The sequence below is a fragment of the Zea mays genome, chromosome 7, assembly GCF_902167145.1.
Source record: "Zea mays cultivar B73 chromosome 7, Zm-B73-REFERENCE-NAM-5.0, whole genome shotgun sequence".
NCBI lineage: Eukaryota > Viridiplantae > Streptophyta > Magnoliopsida > Poales > Poaceae > Zea > Zea mays.
In genome coordinates, this window is record NC_050102.1 from 42,849,119 (window position 1) to 42,868,104 (window position 18,986).

General features: G+C 48.0%; 1 protein-coding gene across 2 annotated transcripts in view; it reads left to right on the forward strand.

The window, feature by feature from the left end:
- Window positions 1-122: 122 nt before the first annotated feature.
- Window positions 123-18,986, forward strand: part of LOC100278012 (uncharacterized) — a 32,791-nt gene continuing 13,927 nt past the window's right edge. The window contains exons 1-4 of one of the 2 annotated variants that reach the window (NM_001402533.1): window positions 123-451; window positions 536-693; window positions 1,305-1,370; window positions 2,369-2,449. In NM_001402533.1, coding sequence (NP_001389462.1) covers window positions 279-451; window positions 536-693; window positions 1,305-1,370; window positions 2,369-2,415 — 444 coding nt within the window. In that variant the 5' untranslated portion in view covers window positions 123-278 and the 3' untranslated portion in view covers window positions 2,416-2,449. Of the gene's footprint in view, window positions 694-1,304; window positions 1,371-2,368; window positions 2,450-18,986 lie in introns of both variants that reach the window. The other variant, NM_001402534.1, reaches the window with a different exon arrangement.

Genomic DNA, 18,986 nt, shown 5'->3' on the forward strand with positions numbered 1-18,986 from the left:
CTCTCCTTTGTGTGGCTTACATGTGGGCCCTTTTCTTTTCTGTTTTCCTTCTCAATGACAATTGGGACCCACGTGTAAGTGCTATCTTCTTCCCCAAATCAGCTAGCGAACACATCAGAAACAGTGCAGCCTTGCTGATTTGACCGAGCTACGCGTAGCAGCGCCGAGCACCAATGCCCAGCCACGCGCGTGCCCAAGCCATGCCACTGCCACGCCAGAATGCAGTAGCCCGAAACCACCGCCACTCAGTCATTCGTCCATCGTAATGTCTACCATTAATGGAGCTCCATGGCATGCGTTTCTCTGGATTTATGGTGCAGCTATGGCCACGGGACCGCGTGAAGTCTGCAGCCCCGACTCCTCTGCTTCCCCTCTCCTCTCCTATAAAAGGCAGCATCCCCTTCTGCACTCCCTCACAGCGTTCCTCCAACCTTCTTGTTAATCTCTATTCGTACGACCGCTCATCGAAATTTACCTCTGCTCGTCACAACTGTGCTGGTCCTCATGCTAGCGACCCATTTTGCCCCGCTACCAGATCCCCACCGTTGCGTTGCAGTCGACGCCGTCATATAACACCGATCGGAGCTGCCGACGCGGTTTGCCGCCGACGAGGACGCCCCGAAGCCGACACAGTGCTTCCGTCAACCTTCCTCCGTGCCGTCCTCTGTTCATCGCCGTCGTTCGAGAGCTCCGGTAGGTTCGCTGCATTTCCCTCCACCGTTTCCCGCCTTTCTCCGTCTCTTCGTCATTGGAAAGCCATCCGCCCATTATCGGCCTATTGATTTTGTTCACCTTGAACAACAGAGAAACATTCGAAGTAGAATAAGGAAGTTTTGTGACGTACCACTAGAATTTGTAAATAATCGTGTATCGACCTGTGTAGCAGCTTCCTTATTAGTTGAGCATTTCAGCTCAAATAGAATGAAGTTGTTTGTTAGTTTCATGAATACATGACGAACAATTTTGGTCTAATTAGAATGAAGTTGTTTGTTAGTTTCATGAATACATGACGAACAATACATGACGAAGAATTATCTAGAAGTTTATAATCATACATGATGTAGAATTCATCATAATGCAAGAATTATAGGTTAATCATTGGTCTAATTAGATGTTTTATTATACTGATGGTTTCTTTTAGAAATAAAGGAAAAATGAAATAAGTTTATTCTAGGCACTAGTTGTAATTATAGTTTGTGTGGTTCTGCTTGTTCATGTACTGGTGAATGTTATTCATGTAATGGTGTATGTTTATTTATTTGATGTATGTATTTTTTTGTATGTATGATGTGCGATGTTATTAGAAGCTAATTGTGTGGTAGAGGATTCGAATTTGATTGAGGACAACCCACAGGACATGCTTGAGCAAGGCAAGTGGATTCTCCCTCTTCATATTCTATTTGTACCAATCAATGCATATAATAATGTTTAATTTTTGATATACTGCATAATTTGATTGGTTTTACCTAATTAAGGATTTCCTAGATTTACCAACTGTATTCCTTGTTTACCCTGGGAAATTATAAAGCTTTGCAATTTGTGCTACCGCTCAACTTATTAATTTTGAAGTCACTCATTAATTGATATTAATGTTCCAAAATTGAAATTGGCAATTATGACATTAACCCGATGGTTAAAACAACATTATTTTAAATTAATTAGAACATGGAGTGACCACCCAGGATAACAGTACAACCACGAGTGCTATCATGGCTCTAGCTTTGGTAATTAGCTTTATATGCTTAGTGCCTAGCAATCTTACCTGAAATATGGGCAAGAGGGGGAGCGGTGGTGTTGGCAGCCCACGTTAACATGGGGACATATTCTTGGTTAAGGTACCTCACCTTGTGGGCCTCCACCATCGACTTTAGAAACCTTAGCGGGTTGCTTAGTATTAAGTGTATTTTGTGAAAGCCTCATAGTGGATCCCTAGCCATTCACCTCGGCAGTGTTTAAGGGTCCGTACAACCCAGGCTAGACGGGATACACGGCTTGTGGGTAAAGTTGTACCACCTCTGCAGAGTGTAAAACTGATATATCAGTCGTGCTCACGGTTATGAGAGGCTTGGACGCCTCACATGATAATTGAACTTGAAGATGGAAATAAATTGAGATCCGATGATCTGCCAATGGTTTGCTTAAGTGGTTTCCCTTAAGTGTTTTTGATATACTCATATTCCTCCTTTGTTTAAATGGGATACTTGGGATTCACACTTATTAGTAAGACAAGTGTTGTTAATAAAAGGTTGACCAACTAAAATGCTTACTGCTCAACCTTAGCCTCACCTTGTTATACCTGCATTAATTTTTCCCCCACTCGCTGAGCCCCGACCATAAGTGAGCTCACCCTTGCTAATATTTTGATCAGAGGGTGATGCTGGAGACTTTGATGGAGATTTCGACGATGAGTTCTAAGTCTAATGATGTGCCGGTCATCTTCCTGTGGGAGATTGCCCATGTTATTTAATTCCGCCTTACTTTGATGTGATACTTGTTAAAGATACAATGATTCAGATGATGTAATAAAGTATTCTACTCTCTTTACGCCTTTATTGCATTGTCTTTTGATATATTACACTTGTGACGTCAACATATGTGTGGAAATGGATCATGGCACACATATGCTATGCGTTAGGTTCTGCCCCCTGGATCCGGGTGTGACAGAAGTGGTATCAAAGGCTGAAAGTCGCCTAGAGGGGGTGAATAGGCAAATCTGAAATTTATAAAGTTTAAGCACAACTACAAGCCGGGGTTAGCATTAGAAATATAATCGAGTCCGAAAGAGAGGGCAAAAACAAATCACAAACAAATAAGGTGGATGACACGGTGATTTGTTTTACCGAGGTTCGGTCCTTGCAAACCTACTCCCCATTGAGGTGGTCACAAAGACCGGGTCTCTTTCAACCCTTTCCCTCTCTCAAACGATTACTTAGACCGAGTGAGCTTCTCTTCTCAATCAATTGGGACACTTAGTCCCCACAAGGACCACCACATAATTGGTGTCTCTTGCTTTGATTACAAAGAACATGGGAACAAGAAATGAGGAAGAAGAAAAGCGATCCAAGCACAAGAGCTCAAAAGAACACGACAAAACTCTCTCTTCTAGTCACTATTGCTTTGAGTGGAATTGGGACTTGGAGAGATTTTGATTCACTCTATTTGTGTCTTGTATTGAATGCACTAGCTCTTGTATTGATTGTGTTGGCTAAAAACTTGGATGCCTTGAAGTGTTGGTGGTTGGGGGTATTTATAGCCCCAACCACCAAAGTGGTCGTTGGGGAAGGCTGCTGTCGAAGGACGCACCGGACAGTCCGGTGCGCCAGCCATGTCACCCAACCGTTGGGGTTCGACCGTCGGAGCTTCTGACAACTGGGCCACAGGACAGTCTGGTGGTGCACCGGACAGTCACTGTTCACTGTTCGATGCGCGCTTCTGGCGCCTGCTCTGACTCTACGCGCGTAGTCGCACTGTTCACTATTCACTATTCACTTTTTTAGTCGACCGTTGGCGCTGTAGCCGTTACTCCGCTTGGCACACTAGACAGTCCGGTGCTACACCGGACAGTCCAGTGAATTATAGCGGAGTGGCTCCCAGAAAACCCGAAGCTAGCAAGTTTGAGATGATCCACCCTGGTGCACCAGACAGTCCGGTGCGCCAGACCAGGGCAGCCTTCGGTTGTCTTTTGCTCTTTTTATTTGAACCCTTTCTTGGACTTTTTATTGGTTTGTGTTGAACCTTTGGCACCTGTAGAACTTATAATCTATAGCAAACTAGTTAGTCCAAATATTTGTGTTGGGCACTTCAACCACCAAAATCATTTAGGAAAAGGTTTGACCCTATTTCCCTTTCAATCTCCCCCCTTTTTGGTGATTGATGCCAACACAAACCAAAGCAAATATGTAAGTGCAGAATTGAACTAGTTTGCATAAGGTAAGTGCAAAGGTTACTTGAAATTAAACCAATTTACATTTTATAAGATGTGCATGGATTGCTTTCTTCATATTTAACATTTTGGACCACGCTTGCACCATTTGTTTTGTTTTTGCAAATATTTTTGGGAATTCTTTTCAAAGTCTTTTTGCAAATAGTCAAAGGTATATGAGTAAGATAGAAAGAAGCATTTTCAAGATTTGAAATTTTCTCCCCATGTTTCAAATGCTTTTCCTTTGACTAAACAAAACTCCCCCTCAATGAAATTCTCCTCTTAGTGTTCAAGAGGGTTTTAGATATTAATTTTGAAAGGGGTCATACCAATTTGAAATTATATCAAAAATAAGATTCCAATTTGAAAAACTTCTTTAATACAAATTGAAAGACTAATTTTTGAAATTGGTGGTGGTGCGGTCCTTTTGCTTTAGGCTAATACTTTCTCCCCCTTTGGCATGAATCGCCAAAAACGGATACTGAGTGAAATATAAGCCCTTTTACTTTCTCTCCCCCTTTGGCAAACAATATATGAGTGAAGGATTATACCAAATTGGAGAGCGAGGCGGAGTGGCGGCGAAGAGTAAATAATATGATGGAGTGGAGTGGAAGCCTTGTCTTCGTCAAAGACTCCATTTCCCTTTCAATCTATGACTTAGCATGAAATACACTTGAAAAACACATTAGTCATAGCACATGAAAGAGATATGATCAAAAGTACATAAATGAGCTATGTGTGCAAAATATCAATCAAAATTCCTAGAATCAAGAATGTTTAACTCATGCCTAAGTTTGGTAAAGGTTTTCTCATCTAGTGGTTTGGTAAAGATATCGGCTAATTGTTCTTTGGTGCTAACATATGCAATCTCGATATCCCCCCCTTTGTTGGTGATCCCTCAAAAAGTGATACTGAATGACTATGTTCTTAGTGCGGCTGTGCTCAACGGGATTATCCGCCATGCGGATTGCACTCTCATTATCACATAGGAGAGGAACTCTGGTTAATTTGTAACCATAGTCCCTAAGGGTTTGCCTCATCCAAAGCAATTGCGCGCAACAATGGTCTACGACAATGTACTCGGCTTCGGCGGTAGAAAGAGCTACAAAGTTTTGTTTCTTTGAAGCCCAAGACACCAGGGATCTTTCCAAGAACTGACAAGTCCCTGATGTGCTCTTCCTATCAATCTTACACCCTGCCCAATCAGCATCTGAATATCCTATCAAATCAAAAGTGGATCCTCTAGGGTACCAAAGGCCAAACTTAGGAGTATGAACTAAATATCTCAAGATTCGTTTTACGACCTTAAGGTGAACTTCCTTAGGATCAGTTTGGAATCTTGCACACATGCATACGGAAAGCATAATATCCGGTTGAGATGCACATAAATAAAGTAGAGATCCTATCATCGACCGGTATACCTTTTGATCTATGGATTTACCTCACGTGTCGAGGTCGAGATGCCCATTGGTTTCCATGGGTGTCTTGATGGGCTTGGCATCCTTCATCCCAAACTTGGTGAGTATGTCTTGAATGTACTTCGTTTGGCTGATGAAGGTGCCCTCTTGGAGTTGCTTGACTTGAAATCCTAGAAAATACTTCAACTCCCCCATCATAGACATCTCGATTTTTTGAACCATTATCATACTAAACTCTTCACAAGTAGATTTGTTAGTAGACCCAAATATGATATCATCAACATAAATTTGGCATACAAACAAATCATTTGCAATTGTTTTAGTAAAGAGAGTAGGATCGGCTTTGCCGACTTTGAAGCCATTAGCGATAAGAAAATCTCTTAGGCATTCATACCATGCTCTTGGGGCTTGCTTGAGCCCATAAAGCGTCTTAGAGAGTTTGTAGACATGGTTAGGGTACTCACTATCTTCAAAGCCGGGAGGTTGCTCAACATAGACCTCCTCCTTGATTGGTCCATTGAGGCCGGCACTTTTCACGTCCATTTGATAGAGCTTAAAGCCATGGTAAGTAGCATAGGCAAGTAATATACGAATTGACTCAAGCCTAGCTACGGGTGCATAGGTTTCACCGAAATCCAAACCTTCGACTTGTGAATATCCCTTGGCCACAAGTCGAGCTTTGTTCCTTGTCACCACACCATGCTCATCTTGATTGTTGCGGAAGACCCACTTGGTTCCTACAACATTTTGGTTATGACGTGGAACAAGATGCCAAACCTCATTTCTCGTGAAGTTGTTGAGTTCCTCTTGCATCGCCAACACCCAATTCGAATCCCTTAATGCGTCTTCCACCCTGTATGGCTCAATAGAAGACACAAAAGAGTAATTCTCACAAAAGTGTGCGACACGAGATCGAGTGGTTACCGCCTTATGAATATCGCCGAGGATGGAGTTCACGGGGTGATCTCGTTGTATCGCTTGGTGGACTCTTGGGTGTGGCGGTCTTGGTTCATCATCATTTTACTTGTCTTGATCATTGGCATCTCCCCCTTGATCATTGTCCTCCTCTTGAGGTGGCTCTTCTTGATCCTCATTTTCATCATCTTGAGCTTGATCCTCGTCTTGAGTTGGTGGAGATGCTTGATTTGAAGATGATGGTTGATCTTGTGCATGTGGAGGCTCTTTGGATTCCTTAGGACACACATCCCCAATGGACATGTTCCTTAGCGCGACGCATGGAGCCTCTTCATCATCTAGCTCATCAAGATCAACTTGCTCTATTTGAGAGCCGTTAGTCTCATCAAACACAATGTCACAAGAAACTTCAACTAGTCCAATGGACTTGTTAAAGACTCTATATGCCCTTGTGTTTGAATCATAACCAAGTAAAAAGCCTTCTACAGCCTTAGGAGCAAATTTAGATTTTCTACCTCTTTTAACAAGAATAAAGCATTTGCTACCAAAGACTCTAAAATATTAAACATTGGGCTTTTTACCGGTGAGGAGTTCATATGATGTCTTCTTGAGGATTCGGTGAAGGTAGAGACGGTTGATGGCGTAGCAAGCGGTGTTGACTGCTTCCGCCCAAAACCGGTCCGAAGTCTTATACTCATCAAGCATGGTCCTCTCCATGTTTAAGTATAGTTCTATTCTTCCTATCTACTACACCATTTTGTTGTGGTGTGTAGGGAGAAGAGAACTCATGCTTGATGCCCTCATCCTCAAGGAAGCCTTCTATTTGTGAGTTCTTGAACTCCGTCCCATTGTCGCTTCTAATCTTTTTGATCCTTAAGCCGAACTCATTTTGAGCCCGTCTCAAGAATCCTTTTAAGGTCTCTTGGGTTTGAGATTTTTCCTGCAAAAAGAACACCCAAGTGAAGCGAGAATAATCATCCACAATAACTAGACAATACTTACTCCCGCCGATGCTTATGTAAGCTATCGGGCCGAATAGGTCCATGTGGAGTAGCTCAAGCAGCCTGTCAGTCGTCATGATGTTCTTGTGTGGATGATGAACATCAACTTGCTTCCCTGCTTGACATGCGCTACAAATCCTTTCTTTCTCAAAATGAACATTTGTTAGTCCCAAAATGTGCTCTCCCTTTAGAAGCTTATGAAGATTCTTCATCCCAATGTGGGCTAGTCGGCGATGCCAGAGCCAACCCATGTTAGTCTTAGCAATTAAGCAAGTGTCGAGTTCAGCTCTATTAAAATCAACTAAGTATATCTGACACTCTAACACTCCCTTAAATGCTACTGAATCATCACTTTTCTAAAGACAGTAACACCTATATCCGAAAAAAGACAATTGTAGCCCATTTTACATAATTGAGAAACGGAAAGCAAGTTATAGTCTAAAGAATCTACAAGAAAAATATTGGAAATGGAATGGTCAGGTGATATAGCAATTTTACCAAGTCCTTTGACCAAACCTTGATTTCCATCCCCGAATGTGATAGCTCTTTGGGGATCATGATTTTTCTCATAGGAGGAGAACATCCTTTTCTCCCTTGTCATGTGGTTTGTGCACCCGCTATCGATGATCCAACTTGAGCCCCCAGATGCATAAACCTACAACACAAGTTTAGGCCTTGTTCTTAGGTATCCAAACGGTCTTGGGTCCTTTCACATTAGAAACAAGCACCTTGAGTACCCAAACACAAGTCTTTGACCCCTTGTGTTTGCCCCCAACATATTTGGCAACTACTTTACCTGATTTGTTAGTGAGCACATAAGAAGCATCAAAAGTCTTAAATGAAATATTAGGTTCATTTGATGCTATAGGAGATTTCTTTTTAGGCAATTTAACATGAGTGGATTGCCTAGAACTAGATGCCTTACTCTTATACATAAAAGCTTGATGAGAGCCAGAGTGAGACTTCCTAGAATGAATTCTCCTAATTTTGTGCTCGGGATAACCCGCAGGATATAAAATGTAACCCTCGTTATCCTGAGCCATGGGAGCCTTACCCTTAACAAAATTAAATAATATTTTAGGGGCATTAAGCTTGACATTGTCTCCCTGTTGGAAGCCAATGCCATCCTTAACGCCAGGGCGTCTCCCACTATAGAGCATGCTTCTAGCAAATTTAAATTTTTCATTTTATAAGTCATGCTCATTAATCTTAGCACTAAGTTGAGCTATGTGATCATTTTGTTGTTTAATTAAAGCTAGGTGATCATGAATATCATCAACATTAATATCTCTACATCTAGTACAAATAGTAGCATGCTCAATGGTAGATGTAGAGGGTTTGCAAACATTTAATTCATCAATCTTAGCATGTAACAAAACATTTTCATTTCTAAGATTGGAAATAACATCATTGCAAACACTTAAATCTTTAGCCTTAGCAATTAACTTTTCATTCTCAATTTTAAGGCTAGAAAGAGATGCATTCAATTTGTCAATCTTAGTAATCAAACTAGCATTATCATTTCTAAGACTAACAATTGAATCATCACAAACATCTAACTTCTCAACCTTAGCAATTAATTTGGCATTTTCATTTCTAAGGTTTGAGACAACATCATGGCAAGTGCTTAGCTCACTAATCAATTTTTCACATTTTTCTACTTCCTGAGCATAAGTATTTGTAACCTTAAAATGCTTTTTATTTTCTTTAATTAGGAAGTCCTCTTGGCTATCCAAGAGTTCATCCTTCTCATGAATAGCTCCAATTAATTCATTTAATTTTTCCTTTTGTTGCATGTTGAGGTTGGCAAAAAGAGCAAGCAAATTATCCTCATCATCACTAGAGTTATCCTCATCACTAGATGTTGCATATTTAGTGGAGGCTCTAGATTTTACCTTCTCTTTGTCGTCTTTTGCCATGAGGCATTTGTGGCCGACGTTGGGGAAGAGAAGACCCTTGTTGACGGCGATGTTTGCGGCGTCCTCATCGGAGGAGGAGTCGGTGGAGCTCTCATCGGAGTCCCACTCCCGGCAAACATGGGCATCGTCGCCCTTCTTCTTGTAATACTTCTCCTTCCTTTTTCCCTTCTTGTTGTCGCCCCTGTCACTGTCACTAGAAATAGGACATTTTGCTATAAAGTGACCGGCCTTACCACACTTGTAGCAAACCTTCTTGGAATGGGGCTTGTAATCTCTCCGCTTCCTTTGCTTGAGAATTTGGTGAAAGCTTTTGATGATTAAAGCCATCTCCTCACTGTCGAGCTTGGAGTCATCGATGGGGAGCCTACTTGAAGTAGACTCTTCTTTCTTCTCCTTCGTTGCTTTGAATGCGACGGGTTGCACCTCGAGTTTAGAGGTGGCGCCTCGCTTGATTATTTGTTTGGAGCCCTTGATCATGAGTTCAAAGCTCACAAACTTTCCTATCACTTCCTCGAGAGACATTAGTTTATATCTAGGATCACCACGAATTAATTGTACTTCAGTAGGATTAAGAAAAACGAGTGATCTAAGAATAACCTTGACCATTTCATGGTCATCCCATTTTGTGCTCCTGAGGTTGCGCACTTGGTTCACCAAAGTATTGAGCCGGTTGTACATCGCTTGTGGCTCCTCTCCTTGGTTGAGCATAAATCGACCGAGCTCCCCCTCGATCGTTTCCCGCTTGGTGATTTTGGTCACCTCATTTGCTTCGTGCGCGGTCTTGAGCACGTCCCAAATCTCTTTGGCGCTCTTCAACCCTTGCACCTTATTATACTCCTCTCAACTTAGAGAGGTGAGGAGTATAGTAGTTGCTTGGGAATTGAGATGCCGGATTTGGGTGACCTCGTCCGCATCATAATCTTCATCCCCTACCGATGGTTCTTGTGCTCCAAATTTAACAATGTCCCATATGCTTGTGTGGAGTGAGGTTAGGTGATATTTCATCATTTCACTCCACCTAGAATAATCTTCACCATTAGAAGCCAGTGGTTTGCCTAATGGGATGGAAAGTAAAGGAGTATGTTTAGAAATGCGAGGGTAGCATAGGGGAATCTTACTAAACTTCTTGCGCTCATGGCACTTAGAAGTGACGGACGGCGCGTCGGAGCCGGAGGTGGATGGCGATGAAGAGTCGGTCTCGTAGTAGACCACTTTCTTCATCTTCTTTTTCTTCTCGCCGCTCCGATGCAACTTGTTGTGTGAAGGGGATCCCTTCATCTTGTTACCGGACTCTCCCGATGGAGCCTTCTCGTGGCTTGTGGCGGGCTTCTCGCCGGTCACCGTCTCCTTCTTGGCGTGATCTCCCAACATCACTTTGAGCGGTTAGGCTCTAATGAAGTACCGGGCTTTGATACCAATTGAAAGTCACCTAGAGGGGGGTGAATAGGCAAATCTGAAATTTATAAAGTTTAAGCACAACTACAAGCCGGGGTTAGCGTTAGAAATATAATCGAGTCCGAAAGAGAAGGCCAAAACAAATCACAAACAAATAAGGCGGATGACACAATGATTTGTTTTACCGAGGTTCGGTTCTTGCAAACCTACTCCCCATTGAGGTGGTCACAAAGACCGGGTCTCTTTCAACCCTTTCCCTCTCTCAAACGGTCACTTAGACCGAGTGAGCTTCTCTTCTCAATCAATTGGGACACTTAGTCCCCACAAGGACCACCACACAATTGGTGTCTCTTGCTTTGATTACAAAGAACTTGGGAACAAGAAATGAGGAAGAAGAAAAGTGATCCAAGCGCAAGAGCTCAAAAGAACACGGCAAAACTCTCTCTTCTAGTCACTATTGCTTTGAGTGGAATTGGGACTTGGAGAGATTTTGATTCACTCTATTTGTGTCTTGTATTGAATGCACTAGCTCTTGTATTGATTGTGTTGGCTGAAAACTTGGATGCCTTGAAGTGTTGGTGGTTGGGGGTATTTATAGCCCCAACCACCAAAATGGCCGTTACGGAAGGTTGCTGTCGAAGGGCGCACCGTACAGTCCGGTGCGCCACCGGACACTGTCCGGTGCGCCAGCCATGTCACCTAACCGTTGGGGTTCGACGGTTGGAGCTTCTAACAACTGGGCCACCGGAGAGTCCGGTGGTGCACCGGACAGTCAATGTTCACTGTCCGGTGCGCGCTTCTGGCGCCTGCTCTGACTCTGCGCGCGAAGTCCGCACTGTTCACTGTTCACTTTTGGAGTCGACCATTGGCGCTGTAGCCGTTACTCCGCTTGGCACACCAGACAGTCCGGTGAATTATAGCGGAGTGGCTCCCGGAAAACCCGAAGCTAGCAAGTTTGAGATGATCCACCCTGGTGCACCGGACACTGTCCGGTGCGCCAGACCAGGGCAGCTGTTGGGGCGAAGGCGAAGACGCTACCCTTCGCTCGATGCCTGCGCCAATCTCGCTGCACCAACAGAGGCAAAACGACTGGCAGTCTCCACCCTTTGTCCAACACGCTGCAGGACGAAGGCCTACGACGAGGTCGCACCATCCCGCGCCCTCGTCCAACACGAAGGCCCACGTGGAATTTGGCCCAATGTAATAGGCCCCGTGTGCCTGCTGCGCATTACAGGCCTAATTTGTAAAGGCTTCTCTGTAATTACAGTCTGTAACCCTGCTTTATAAGAATATTCCGGGGATAACCTAGGCGCTTGAGGGCACATGCGTCCTTAACCCTAGACGCTAGGCACTCAGGCACCTATAAATACCCCCGCACAGTGCCCTTGAGAGGCTAGATTAACAGAGCAATTGCCTTCCTGAGCTAAAACCTTGTCTGCATTATTGTCATTCCCCCGTTGGATCATCCTGCTCGGGAGAGTAAGTTCCAACATTTGGCGCCCACCGTTCGTGCTACGAGGAAACCACCCACGATGGCACCCAAGAGAGATAGCTCGAAGGCAGCCCCATCCATTGACAAAGCAGCGAAGGCAGCGCTGTTGGCTGAGAAAAAGGGCAAGGCCCTGGTCAACACCACCCACCAAGAAGCCTGCGAAGATGACGCACTCAGCAAGAGGCAGCGCAATGACCAACCCACACCTGAAGGCAGTCTCCGCACCTGCAGCTCCGGAGGACAACCGTAACTTCCCCTAGGCTTCGCTCCACCGGAGGGCGCGGATGCCACTTAGGATGGCGAAGTCATCGGTGTTTCAGCAGAAGAACAGCTACAACTACGGGCCTTGCGCATCAAGAACCACAACCTCCAGAAGCAGAAGGAGATCCTCGAGGCCAAGCGCCAACGTGTCTCTGCGCAGGCCAAGGTGCGCCAGATGATACGCGACGAGGAGCAGAAGGCTCAGGAGCTTGAGCAGGAGATCGCGCTCATGCAGAACGAAGGCCAACTTGGTCTGCAACAAGGCCCACCCCTCCAACAGTGCGCGCCATTCGAAGACCTATTCATACCTCCATGCGGACACGTCATCCCGCACGCCGCAGCATTCCAAGGTGTCAACTACCTTGACGAGCGAAGTCCCCTGGCGCCGCACCTGCAAGTGTCACCATGGCCCGCCAACTTCAGGGCAGGGACCTACCCCAAGTACAACGGCAGCACTGACCCAACACAGTATATCATGAGTTACCAAGTCGCTGTTGCATCATCTGGAGGGGACGACGCCACGATGGCCAAATCATTCATCATCGCCCTCGAGGGCCTGGCTCTCACTTGGTACACCAGGTTGCCCCCGCTGTCCATCGATTCCTGGAGAAGTCTGCGGGACAAATTTTTGCTCAACTTCCAAGGGTACCGCCCAGACACCGACGCCTTGGCTGAACTGCCACTCTGCAAGCAGCTGGAAAGAGAGACTCTATGGGAGTACTACCACAAGTTTCTGACTCTCAAGTCGCAACTGCCTTCGGTTGATGACCAAATAGCCATTCACTATGTCAGGAAAAAATCGCCTACGCAGTTGTTATGGCTTCGCACAAATTGCGCCATTATTTTGAAGCGTTCAAGTTACGAGTCACCTCAGACAGGGGACTCGGCGAATTGTTTAGAAACCCGGAGGCATCTGTTTGGATTGCCAAATGGGCAGCCGAGCTTTCCGGCTACCATATCACCTTCGAGCCTAGGACAGCCATCAAGTCACAAGTCCTGGCAGACTTCATCGTCGACTGGACCGGGCTAACAACGCAGCCGGACGCGTCCGCAGAGAAGGTGTGGACCATCCATTGCGACGGCGCATGGTGCCATGCGGGGGCAGGCATAGCTACAGTCATTACTTCACCCACAGGGGTCAAGCACAGATATGCAGCACACCTCAGCTTTGCTTTGGAGTCTGACAGATGCACCAATAATATAGCAGAATACGAAGCTGTCACCCTCGGCCTTCGCAAGCTAAGGGCACTTGGTGTCACTACCTGCATCATCAGAACAGACTCCAAGGTAGTCGCCAGCCAAGTCGAGAAAGATTATGCAGCGAAGGACCCCGCACTTATGCAGTACCTCGCGGCTATCCGCAGTCTCGAGAGGCAATTCAAAGGTTTCACCTTGCAGCACGTGGACCGAGCCAAGAATGAGGAGGCCGACGCATTGGCCAAGGCAGCCGCCAGAGGCGAGGCCCTGCCCTCCGACGTATTCTACCATGTCATCGGCACGCCAGCCGTCCGTAGCCCAGAGGGCCTCCAAATAACCAATGACAGCGAGGGCCACCGCATAGTCAACCTCATAATGACCGAAGACTGGCGGGCACAAAGGTGATCCGTCAAGGCTTCTATTGGCCCGCCATGATCTGCACCGCCAACCGGGTCACAAGGTCATGCGAAGCCTGCCAGAAGTTTTCTCCACGCTCGGGAAGCCCTTCGCAATTCACAAAGCTAATCGCCCACACGTGGCCCCTTCAGCGCTGGGGCCTGGACATTGTCAGGCCACTACCCACGGCCCAAGGGAACCTCAAGTTCACCTTCGTCGTCGTCGAGTATTTTACCAAATGGATCAAGGCGAGGGCAGTATCCACAATAACATCGAAGACTGCCCAGAAATTCTTCTGGCAAAACATTGTTTGCCGGTTCGGAGTCCCGTCCGAGCTCACAGTTGACAATGGCAAGCAATTTGACAGCCAAGACTTCAGGGATTTCTGCTTCTCCATTGGCACCAAGCTTGCCTTCGCCTTAGTGTACCACCCACAATCCAACGGTGTCGTGGAGCGCGCCAACGGCAAGATTTTCACGGCGATCAAGAAAATGCTCCTCGACGACAAGAAGGGCAAATGGGCCGACCTGCTACCTGAAGCAGTCTGGGCACTGAACATGACCGAGTGTTGGGCGACCAGATTCACTCCCTTTCGCCTGCTATACGGATCGGAGGCCATGACCCCGCAGGAAATCAAACATGGGTCCCCGCGGACAAGCGCTTCAGCAGTACCCGACGTCGATGAGCCAACTTCCAAAGACCTCATTGACGGAGACCGTGTCTTCGCCCTACAGGCCCTCGACAAATATCAAGCCCAAACGAAGGCCTGGCGCGACCACGTGGTCGTCCCAAGAGAATTCAACGAAGGGGACCGCGTACTTGTCCGCACAACCCGGACAGAGTCACGGGGTAAGCTGGAATCGAAGTGGGAAGGACCATTTATCATCAAGACGAAGTCGTCTCCCAGCGCGTACAGATTAAGAACACAATCTGGCGAAGACCTAGAACATTCCTGGAATATAGACAATCTTCGCAAATTTTTTGTTTGAATCCTCAGGGCCATCACGCCCTTGTAATTCACTTAACATTATTATTCTGGCCCGCACTCTTTTCCTCCCAGGGGGGTGAGGTTTTTAATGAAGCAGCGCCATGTAATATACAAGCAAAAATCCCCCGCAAAAAACTAAGCCAATGTCGAAAAAGACCGCACCAAAGTCACCGTGAGGGGCAGCGCTGACTACCCTCGCGTGCGACACTCCGCGCAAAAGTCGCCTACGGGTGCAGTCAGAATAGCACAACAAGTGCGCAAAATCGAAGTCTTCTCCAAAAGACTCTCCGTGCAAAAGTCGCCTACGGGTGCAGCTGGAATAGCACAATAAGTACGCAAAATCAAAGTCTTCTCCAAAGGACTCTCCGTGCAAAAGTCGCCTACGGGTGCAGCTAGAATAGCACAACAAGTGCGCAAAATCGAAGTCTTCTCCAAAAGACTCTCCGTGCAAAAGTCGCCTATGGAGGCAGCCGGAATAGCACAATAAGTGCGCAAAATCAAAGTCTTCTCCAAAACACTCTCCATGCAAAAGTCGCCTACGGGTGCAGCCGGAATAGCACAATAAGTGCGCAAAATCGAAGTCTTCTCCAAAAGACTCTCCGTGCAAAAGTCGCCTATGGGTGCAGCCGGAATAGCACAATAAGTGCACAAAATCGAAGTCTTCTCCAAATGACTCTCCGTGCAAAAGTCGCCTATGGGTGCAGCCGGACTAGCGCAATAAGTGCCCAAAGTCGAAGTCTTCTCCAAAAGACCCCGTGCAAAAGTCGCCTACAGGTGCAGCCAGGCTAGCATAACAAGCGCGCAAAATCGAAGTATTTTCCAAAAGGTTCGGATCAGTGAAGGCTCCCAGTTTCATATAAGTTACGGTTACATACATACAGCGAGGGCATCACACTTTACATTGGCTCAACCTTCGGGATGATACCCATCTCCCTGTAGTTGAACAGCATTATCCTCAACTTCTCACCCTCAAAAAGATTTCGCAACTCCCCCTCACCTATACTCGCCCCAACCGGCGAGGACAACAATTCCCGCTTGCTAGCCCCGTCCACACGAAGAGGACCACCCTCCACCTCACTCACTCTCCGCTTCGCCACCGCCCTTCGCCGCCTACGCCCAGCACTCGGACCAGGAAGAACTTCAGCATCCATTACATGCGGAGAAGCCTCCGTCGCAGCCACATCCAAGGCTGCAAAATAATCCAAGTCCTCCTCCGAAAACTCTTCCGTCCACACAACCGAAATCCCAGAATCATCAGACTCAAAAAACTTAGACACGGAATCATCCGAATCATTTTCAGCAACCACGGTCGAACCGCCACAAAATTAGCATTGTTAGTAGCGGTTGCGTGCGCAGGCCCAAAACCCTGAACCTGCGCAGCAACCGAGGTTCAGTAACACGTACACAAAATTCACAAACTCCCCTGCACCTATTTAACTACTTAGCCACCTGCGAAGGCACGGCTGCGGCCGTGGGGTCTTCGACTGTTGGCTCCGCCACCACCTCAGGGGCACCTTCGACCGTCGGCTCAGGGGCCGACGCAGGGTCTTCGCCGGTCATAGCAGGCATGGGTACGGCCGAGGGGCCTTCACCGGCATCCAAGGGCAGCACCGGATTACCCTCCGCAGCCTCAGGCGGCACGCCGACCAGACCTCCAAGGTCCTCGACGTCCTCGGCACGCTCCATCTGCAGCAAAAGCACATTCACTCAGCAAAAACTACACATATCCACACGCAACCAACCACACAAAAATAATAACCTTCACCTGCTCTCTCGCCCGGTCGGATCGCTCCCTGACAGCCTCCCGACCATGCGCCCCCACATCCTGTCAAAAAGTGCCCCCGCTAACTGCTTCACAGCAGGGTCTCCGGCCTTGAAGATCTCGCACTCAAAGCTCTCGTCTGATTGGTCGAAGACCTCATAGTGTCTGCAGCCCTCGCGAGACAACGCATTCATGGCCCCCTCGCAGGTGACGAGGGAGGAAAAGGACATGAAACCCTCGACGATGGTCAGGAGTACCAGCAACTCCTCTTGTAACCACTTGAGGAAGCGAAGGCCCGCTTCCCGGTCGGGCACCTCAAAGTCCGCAGTATGCGCACCCAGCTCGCGGTACGAGTTCACGAACTGGGCGAGCGTCCGCTCAACCTCCGAGCGTGTAGAGGTCTCGGCCTTGTCCACACGGTCGCGCAGGGCGTTGAACCTCGACTCCCACTCCTCGGCACGCTGGCTGGCGAGACTTCCCTCCGCCCGCGCCACTTTGGCCTCCGCTTGCGCAGCCTGCGCCTCAGCGATGGCCTGGTTCGCCTCCTTCCTTTCCTCCACCAGCTGGCGCCGAAGGTCCATCTTCTCGGCCTCTAAGGCGGCCACTTTCTCCGCCAGCCTGCGGTTTTTGCTCTCCGCAGCCGACTTCTCCCGGACGGCGTCCGCGTGCTGCGCCCGAAGTCTCTCGACTTCGGCAGCCACGTCCGCAGTGAGGATGCCAGACACAACACGGTCGGCGAAGTCGGCCGCCTGACAACAACTCATGAGACCCAACTCCTCATTAAAACAACAAACACCGAAGTCCAGCTCAACTTACTTGACTCAGCTGCTGCGACAGCCGCTGCGATGCATCCCTCAGCCGCTGGGACATGGTGCCCGCCACGTCCTTAGCGGCAGCGGCTGTCAGAATCTCGCCACTTGCGCAGAAGGCAGCCCACGGGTCCTGTGCAGTTCCCTTCGCCCTTACCACCGCCGATGGCGAAGTGGTTGCCACCAAAGGCGGGACAACAACCATTTGTCCCTCCTCGGCCCTGCAATATATCACCGGTCAGAAAACCTCAAAAAAAACCTACCAACAAAATAGTCCTCTAGGCTGATATTCGTGCCGAAGTCGGCAACATGTTTTCCCGGCGAGGGCAGCTCCCGCACTTTCACAGCCTCGACCGGGGGAGGCTTGGTCCCGCCGGCACCGGATGCCTTCGCGCTCGCCGACGACTTGCCGGATTCGGGCGCGGCCGGTTTCGCAGCCGGCATCGGCTGGCTGCTGCTGGGGGCCGTAGCCTTCACGCTCCCCCACGCCTTCTTCGCCTCACGCCTAGGATCTGCGATCCTGATGACCGTCCGGCGCTTCTGTGCAGCGTCCTGATGGTCCTTGTTCATCACTACCGACACAACAACAACAATATTCAGTCCGTAAGGGAAAATCCTCAAGCCACGAGCTATACGAGACGTAGACATGTCTTTGCCCTCCGCCCAGGGGATCGGAAGATTCTTTGGCCATCGACCCCCGGTAACCTCCAGCATTCGCGTCGAAGACTCCCGGAGCTCGGGCGAAGATATCCTTCCCCCGGGGGCCGCGCATGTCCCCATCAACTCCACAGCAAAATTATCAGACACCCCCATTCCCCCCACCGTAGTACCTAATTTCCTCTTCTTAGCGGCCGGGGCAGCATCCTGCGAAGGCCCTTCCTCGATCCCACCCATCGGTTTCTTCCCGCGGAGGTCGACGGCGTCTTCCCCGGGATAACCACCATACGGCAACCGGTTCAATTCGAAGACTCGATTCAACTTGTCATTGGACCCATGGATATCCCAGCTCTGCAGACCCTCTGTCTTCGGCACGTAACGCCCCACAATTCGCACCGCCCCATCCTCCGCTTCGCGCACGACCGCGGCAGGATCCCGACCTCGCACATCTAAAGCAAAAAGTGGACTTCGCACTTTCCGCCTACCCAGGGAGGGCATCTCGCGAGGGCATACTTCGCCCAACGCCCATCCATGCGCCAAGGGCCACACCCCATACCCGATGAATTCCTCAACTAGATCGCGCCCACTACTCGTACGGGCAGCGATCCGAAGGGCCCCTTCATTCTCATCATCCTCCACTACTTCAAATGGCGGGTACGCCACATAATGATGAGAACACATAATGGCCGCGGGGAGCCCTGGGTGGTCTTCGACTTCGGCCTCTGAAACATAGAACCAGTAATCCCACCAGTTGCCCCACTTATTACGGGCACAGAGGGACTAGCTCCACGACTTCCATCGAAGTCTTCTCGGACTTCGGCGTGAAAGTGCACGATCCAAATTGTGCAATCTTA